General features: G+C 37.5%; 1 protein-coding gene across 1 annotated transcript in view; it reads right to left on the bottom strand.

Moving 5' to 3' along the window:
- paqr3a (progestin and adipoQ receptor family member IIIa) overlaps window positions 1–6,070 on the bottom strand; it is a 10,477-nt gene extending 4,407 nt beyond the window's left edge. Inside the window, exons 1-5 of the mRNA XM_062024374.1 lie at window positions 5,729–6,070; window positions 5,051–5,255; window positions 4,834–4,996; window positions 1,012–1,167; window positions 416–613 (exon numbers count right to left, since the gene is read on the bottom strand). Coding sequence (XP_061880358.1) covers window positions 416–613; window positions 1,012–1,167; window positions 4,834–4,996; window positions 5,051–5,241 — 708 coding nt within the window. The 5' untranslated portion in view covers window positions 5,242–5,255; window positions 5,729–6,070. The remainder of the gene's footprint in view (window positions 1–415; window positions 614–1,011; window positions 1,168–4,833; window positions 4,997–5,050; window positions 5,256–5,728) is intronic.
- Between the last annotated feature and the right edge of the window lie 1,991 nt (window positions 6,071–8,061).

The following is an 8,061-nucleotide window of genomic DNA, read 5'->3' as shown; positions in this document are numbered from 1 at the left end:
CCCAGCAATACCACCTACTGATACCACCTACTCCCAGTGATACCACTTACTCCCAGTGATACCACCTACTGATAACATCTACTGATACCACCTACTCCCAGTGATACCACTTACTCCCAGTGATACCACCTACTCCCAGTGATACCACTTACTCCCAGTGATACCACCTACTCCCAGCAATACCACCTACTCCCAGTGATACCACCTACTCCTAGTGATACCACCTACTCCCAGCAATACCACCTACTCCCAGTGATACCACCTACTCCTAGTGATACCAGCTACTCCCAGCAATACCACCTACTCCCAGTGATACCACCTACTCCTAGTGATACCAGCTACTCCCAGCGATACCAGCTACTCCCAGCGATACCAGCTACTCCCAGCGATACGGGCCCAGGAGGACGTGTCTCACCTGCACCAGCTGGTCGGAGAAGCCGCCGTGGATGCAGACCCAGTGCATGCTGGGTACCAGGCCGTAAGAGGCCACGGAGCAGAAGATGAGCGAGCGCAGCTTCTTCCACTGCTGGCTGAGGTAGTGAGGGTGGATCTGAGCGAAGAAGACGGCCAGGACCATGGCCAGCACCGTCAGCAAGTACACCTGCCGCCAGTACTGTCACACACACACATCAACACTTGATGATGGGACTCTTCTTATCGTCGTCATGTTGAGGAACTTGGACTTGAATGCTAATAATGGGTATATGATGGAGTGTGTAGGAAGACAGGAGGTCTTGTTGGTCCTTCGTGAGACGTGTGATCATCATATGGGGACGCCATCTGCTTTGAAGCTGCAGCAGATTTCATCCGCGTTCTTGGGGGCAAAACATTTGAGACGCTGCCAAGGAGCCGAGCGCGCCAGCAGCACATAAATAAAAGTAGAGAGCTGGTGGGCGTCACATGCCACGTTTGCCAGGCCATAAAGGCTTTTTTAATACTTGATTGAATTAGTGATGCGGCTTGGACCCAAGCCACGCCCACACAGGACACAACATTAGGTACACCACTTACGTTATTGCAGTAGAAGGTGTAGAAGACCCCGGGCACGTAGCAGCCCAGGATGCCGATGGACACGCCGGCGTAGTCCAGCGCCATCCAGCGGCGGCTGGTCTTCTCCGAGCGGTGGCAGCAGAAGAGGTGGTAGCCCACCGAGCACAGCAAGCACACCTGGCGAGCAACAATGGCGTCAGCGCACACTTCCTGTCCTCAACAACAAGCTTCAACATTAACATTTAACATTTGTTAAGCTCAAATATTTGACTTTACCAGTTCTTTCATGTATGTGTAATAGGGTGGTCTCCATACCAATATTTTGGTACCGGTACCAAAATGTATTTCGATACTTTTCTAAATAAAGGGCACCACAAAAAATGTCATTATTGGCTTTATTTGAACAAAAAATGTTAGTGTACATGAAACATATGTTTATTATTGTCATTTAGTCCTTAAATAAAATATACTAGACAACTTGTCTTTTAGTAGTAAGTAAACAAACAAAGACTCCTAATTAGTCTATGCAGTAACATATTGTGTCATTTATACACCTATTATTTTGTACACATTATGAGGGACAAACTGTAAAAATGGATTATTAATCCACTTATTCATTTACTGTTAATATCTGCTTATTTTCTCTTTTAACATGTTCTATCTACACTTCTGTTCAAATGTAATAATCACTTATTCTTCTCTTCTTTGATACTTGACATTAGTTTTGGATGATACCACACATTTAGGTATGGATCATTTCGATACCAAGTAGTTACAGGATCATACATTGGTCACATTCAAAGTCCTCATGTGTCCAGGGACGTATTTACTGACTTTATAAACATCATACGAAATAAAAAAAACGAAAGAAGATTTTGTCATGATAAAAAATATCAATGTAATCATAGTAGTATCACCTACATACGCTATTGTACTTGGTATCATTACAGTGGATGTCATGGCGTTTGTTTACATTGTGACGGCGGTGAGCTATTGTATCCTCCTACGCTTTGTAGTGAAGCATGTTTAGCTATTCCTCGTCCTGCAGTGATAATGGTACTTGTAAGAAACGTACTTTATTTGTCGCCATGGAGACCAGGATTAGTGATTTAGAAGTAGCTAAGACACTGTGGCTGGATGTTAGCTGCAGGTCTTAAAGCAGCTCTTCCTGAGGGTGTTTCAGTGTTATAACTTCACCTTTATCTTATCTAAAAATATGGCGAACCGGTACTTTTCAAACAGAATATAGTACCGTTTTTGATTCAGTACCGCGATACTATACTAGTACCGGTACACCGTACAACCCTAATTTGTATTGGGTCTCCATCATTCTTAAACACCTTATAATGGGACCTCCTGTGAGTGTGGCCCAGGAACCCATCAGTGCACTGCTCTTTATTTGTGTCCGACGCCGTAGCAATACTTGATTTGAATTTCTATTCATGGTGAGTGTGCCACACACTCACTGAAACATCATTATCTAACATTACTACTGTTGATCGGGTGCACAGAAAAATCAATTTACATCCAAATCGTGATTCGTATTCATCCTAATTCTAAATCGATTCATAATTTTCAAAAATCGATTACATTTTTTTTTTTAAAGATATACATGTTTTTCTTTATAAGAATATATGTTTTATACATATCTATTTATACCGTCGTGGTTAAAAGTGTACATACACTTGTAAAGAACATCATGTCATGGCTGTCTTGAGTTTACAATCATTTCTACAACTCTTATTTTTTTGTGATGTAGTGATTGGAGCACAAAAAACATTCTTGAAGTTTGCTTCTTTTATGAATTTATTATGGCTCTACTGAAAATGAAACGGCTCAATTCTTGTTTCATCTGACATCACATGGACAAAGATAAGACCTTCTGGAGGAAAGTTCTGTGGTCAGATGAAACAAAAATGGAGCTGTTTGGCCACAATACCCAGCAATATGTTTGGTGAGGCCTTTAATCCCAGGAACACCATTCCTACCGTCAAGCACGGTGGTGGTAGTATTATGCTCTGAGCCTGTTTTGCAGCCAATGGAACTGCTGCTTTAAATGGGACAATGAAAAAGGAGGATTACCTACAAATTCTTCAGGACAAGCTAAAATCATCAGCCCGGAGGTTGGGTCTTGTTGGGTGTTCCAACAGGACAATGACCCCAAACACACCTCAAAAGTGGTAAAGGAATGGCTAAATCAGGCTAGAATGAAGGTTTTAGAATGGCCTTCCCAAAGTCCCGACTTAAAGGTGTGGACAATGCTGAAGAAACAAGTCCATGTCAGAAAAGCAACACATTTAGCTGAACTGCAGCAATTTAGTGGTCAAGTCGTCAAGCAGAAGCTTGTGGATGGCTACCAAAAGCGCCTTATTGCAGGTCAACTTGCCAAGGAAGCAAATATTAACATTGCTGTATGTATACTTTTGACCACCACATTTTCAGTAGAGCCATAATAAATTCATAAAAGAACCAAACTTCATGAATGTTTTTTGTGAGCAACAAGTATGTGCTCCAATCACTACATCACAAACAAATAAGAGTTGTAGAAATGATTGGAAACTCAAGACAGCCATGACATGATGTTCTTTACAAGTGTATGTACACTTTTGATCGCGACTGTATGTATACATACATACATACATACATACATGCATGCATGCATGCACGCACGCACATATTATATATATATATATATATATATATATATATATATATATATATATATATATATATATATATATATATATATATATATATATATATATATATATACAAAACAATACACAGCAATACCATAACAATGCAATCCAATTCCCTCAAAAAACCCGACCCAGCAACACTCAGAACTGCAATAAACAGAGCAATTGAGAGGAGACACAAACACCACACACAACAATTGAGAGGAGACACAAACACCACACACAACAATTGAGAGGAGACACAAACACCACACACAACAATTGAGAGGAGACACAAACACCACACACAACAATTGAGAGGAGACACAAACACCACACACAACAATTGAGAGGAGACACAAACACCACACACAACAATTGAGAGGAGACACAAACACCACACACAACAATTGAGAGGAGACACAAACACCACACACAACAATTGAGAGGAGACACAAACACCACACACAACAATTGAGAGGAGACACAAACAGCACACACAACAAACCAAAAGTAGTGAAACAAAAATGAATATTATCAACAACAGTATCAATAATAGTTACAATTTCAACATAGCAGTGATTAAAAATCCCTCATTGACATTATCATTAGACATTTATAAGAATAAAAATAAAACAACAATAGTGTGACAGTGGCTTACACTTGCATCGCATCTCATAAGCTTGACAACACACTGTGTCCAATATTTTCACAAAGATAAAATAAGTCATATTTTTGGTTCATTTAATAGTTCAAACAAATGTACATTATTGCAATCAGTTGATAAAACATTGTCCTTTACAATTATAAAAGCTTTTTACAAAAATCTACTACTCTGCTTGCATGTCAGCAGACTGGGGTAGATCCTGCTGAAGTCTATGTATTCCATCAATAGACAATCCTTTTGAATCGGGAAAAAATCGTTTTTGAATCGAGAATCGTGTTAAATTGAAAAAAATTAATCGATTTTGAATCGAATCGTGACCCCAAGAATCGATATTGAATCGAATCGTGGGACACCCAAAGATTCACAGCCCTAATATATATATATATATATATATATATATATATATATATATATATATATATATATATATATATATATATATATATATATATATAAAATATGGAAATGTGCAAAAATAGAGTTGTGCTACGTACGCACCTGGAAGCAGAAGAGGCAGATGGAGTAGATGACGTAGTCCTCTTTGGAGGCGCCCATGTCCGGCAGCACGACGGCCATGTTGTATACGGCCAGGCAGAAGAAAAGCAAGAAGCCCAGCAGGTGACTCCAAATGTTCACCGTCTCATTGGAGAGAATGAAGAGGCTGCAGACCAGACAGGTATTCATATTTTAGGATCCACATTTGAACATGTCGTACCTTTTAATGCACAGCCGGGAGGGCAGGTAGGCTCTGTATCCATCCGTAATGTACGGGTTGTCCCTCAGGTAGGCCGGGATCTGCTCGTAGGTGTAGAGGCGGATACCACGAGGAACCAGTACCGGCCAGTACTGATAACCCCCCAGCTCGATGTAGTGAGTCTGGGAGTTCTTCTGCATCTTCACAGGCATGATGAGGATGGAGGCTGATTGGAGGCAAACACAACATTGTGAAAACATGTTATTATTTACAGTGGAAATCAGCATTATTTCATGTGCATTTGACAACTGACGGCATTTAGTCTGGGCTCTTTGATTTGAACTTCGATTATCACTGCTTTTAAAATGATTTGGTTATTCCTGTAGCCGAGTGTCCTGGGTTCCTTTTTTTTCCCATTATTTTCACAAATATAAAAAAGCCACATTTTAACACCAGGCTACAACGCGGCTATAAACAATCACAAATGTCCTTACATTAATTGACCTTTGCTAACAAAATAGCGCCAAACTACTCCGAAGACACAAATCCCTGCAGCTGTTTAAGACGTGGTGGTTAGGGACAAGCGGTAGGAAATGGATGGATGCTACATGCTAGCTAGGCTACAACAACATGCTAGCTAGCATTCTAGCTAACTTGCCGACTTGTTCGTCAACAAAAACGCAATAAAAACAAACTCACCTTTCAACTTGATATACTTAAACTGTGCGCCATTTGGGCTGTCATACAAACGCTTCGTACATTTAAAAGAAATTGATTAACTTAAAACAAAACGTCGTTTTTTGGTTGAACTTTCTACATCTTCCAAATCACCACTGACGTCATCACTCACAAGGGCGCCCGAAGCGCGCCTGAGTGAAATTCCACAGATTGAGATGATACAAAACTTGTATTTTTCTGTGTACTTTATTTTCTACGAGCGTGTTTGCTTTTTAATCACATTATACTATTAACTTTGGCCTTCCTATCGATTATTTGTTAGTATAAATCTTCCAAATCACGTTTCAAATCTACACTGACGTCATCAACAAAGGACCCCCCACCCCCTTCTAACGAAGGCGTCCGAAGTGCGCCTGAGTATATTTGCTGTACAAATAGACAGTAAAAATATTTAATGTTTTTACAATTATCAATCAAATCTTGGAGTATGATTAAGAGTACAAAAGCCCTTAAATTGATATCTTTGTTAAAAACATTTAAAGTTATTTCGGTAGCCCTAAAAGTTAAATAAGAAAAAAAAAGAAAAAATGTAGTAAAATTCCAACCAGGTAAAATGTAACGAGAACACTTGAGGGGAGCCCTAAAGGTAAAAAAAAAAAAAAAGTGGAATAAAATTCAGAACAGTTCAAATGTAACAAGAACACTTGAGGAGAACCCTAAAAGTAAAAAAATAAAAACAATTAAAAAAAAAAAAAACCATACAAAAATAGATTAATCTTGAGGGGAGCCCTAAAGGTAAAAAATAAAAAAAATAAAAAATAAATAAAAAAAACATACAAAAATGGTGTAAACTTGAGGGGAGCCCTAAAGGTAAAAAAACAAACAAAAAAATACATAAAAAAGTGGAATAAAATTCTGAACAGTTGAAATGTAACGAGAACACTTGAGGAGAACCTTAAAAGTATAAAAACACACACACACACACACACACACACACACACACAAAAAACATACAAAAATGGAATAATCTTGAGGGGAGCCTTACAGGTAAAAAAAACAAAACAAACAACAACAACAACAACAAAACATACAAAAATGGAGTAAACTTGAGGGGAGCCGCAAAGGTAAAAAAAGAAAAAAAAAAGTGGAACAAAATTCCAAATGTGAAATGAAACAAGAAAACTTGAGGGGAACCCTAAAATTGAAAAAAAAAAAAAACAACAAAAAAACATTAAAACATTGAATACAATTTCAAACAGGTGAAATGTGACAAGAAAACTTGAGGGGAACACTAAAAGTAAAAAAAAATAAAAAATAAAAAAAACATACAAAAATGTAGTAAAATTCCAACCAGGTGAACTGTAACGAGAACACTTTAGGAGAACCTTAGAGGTAAAAAAAAACCCCCAAAAAACAAACAACAACAAAAAATATACAAAATTGGAGTAAACTTGAGGGGATCCCTAAAGGTTAAAAAAGAAAAAAAAAAAAAAAAAAAAAAGCGGAACAAAATTCCAAACGTGAAATGAAACGAGAAAACTTGAGGGGAACCCTAAAATTGGAAAAAAAAACCACATTAAAACATTGAATACAATTACAAACATGTGAAATGTGACAAGAAAACTTGAGGGGAACCCTAAAGGTAAAAAAAACAACCAAACAAAACAAAAACAAAAAATACACAAAAAAGTGGAATAAAATTCAGGACAGTTGAAATGTAACGAGAACACTTGAGGGGAACCCTAAAAGTAAAACAAAAACAAACAAAAAAATACATAAAAAAGTGGAATAAAATTCTGAACAGTTGAAATGTAACGAGAACACTTGAGGAGAACCTTAAAAGTAAAAAAAACACACACACACACACAAAAAAAACATACAAAAATGGAATAATCTTGAGGGGAGCCTTACATGTAAAAAAAACTAAACAAACAACAACAACAACAACAAAAACATACAAAAATGGAGTAAACTTGAGGGGAGCCGTAAAGGTAAAAAAAGAAAAAAAAAAGTGGAACAAAATTCCAAATGTGAAATGAAACAAGAAAACTTGAGGGGAACCCTAAAATTGAAAAAAAAAAAAAAAAAACAACAACAAAAAAACATTAAAACAATGAATAAAATTTCAAACATGGGGAAAAGTAAAAAAAACAAACAAAAAAACAAATCATACAAAAATGAAATAATCTTGAGGGGAGCCCTAAAGGTAAAAAAAAAAGGTATATGTTGACTTAAAGGTATATGTTGACTTAAAGGTATATGTTGACTTAAAGGTATATGTTGACTTGTCTTTGCAATGTAAAAATATCCACAGGGCCTCCTTCAATGATCCCATCTAATAAGAAGAGACGACA

Source organism: Entelurus aequoreus, linkage group LG17, assembly GCF_033978785.1.
Source record: "Entelurus aequoreus isolate RoL-2023_Sb linkage group LG17, RoL_Eaeq_v1.1, whole genome shotgun sequence".
NCBI classification, from domain to species: domain Eukaryota; kingdom Metazoa; phylum Chordata; class Actinopteri; order Syngnathiformes; family Syngnathidae; genus Entelurus; species Entelurus aequoreus.
Note: the sequence above shows the minus strand (reverse complement) of the source record. Positions and strands in the feature narration are given on the sequence as shown.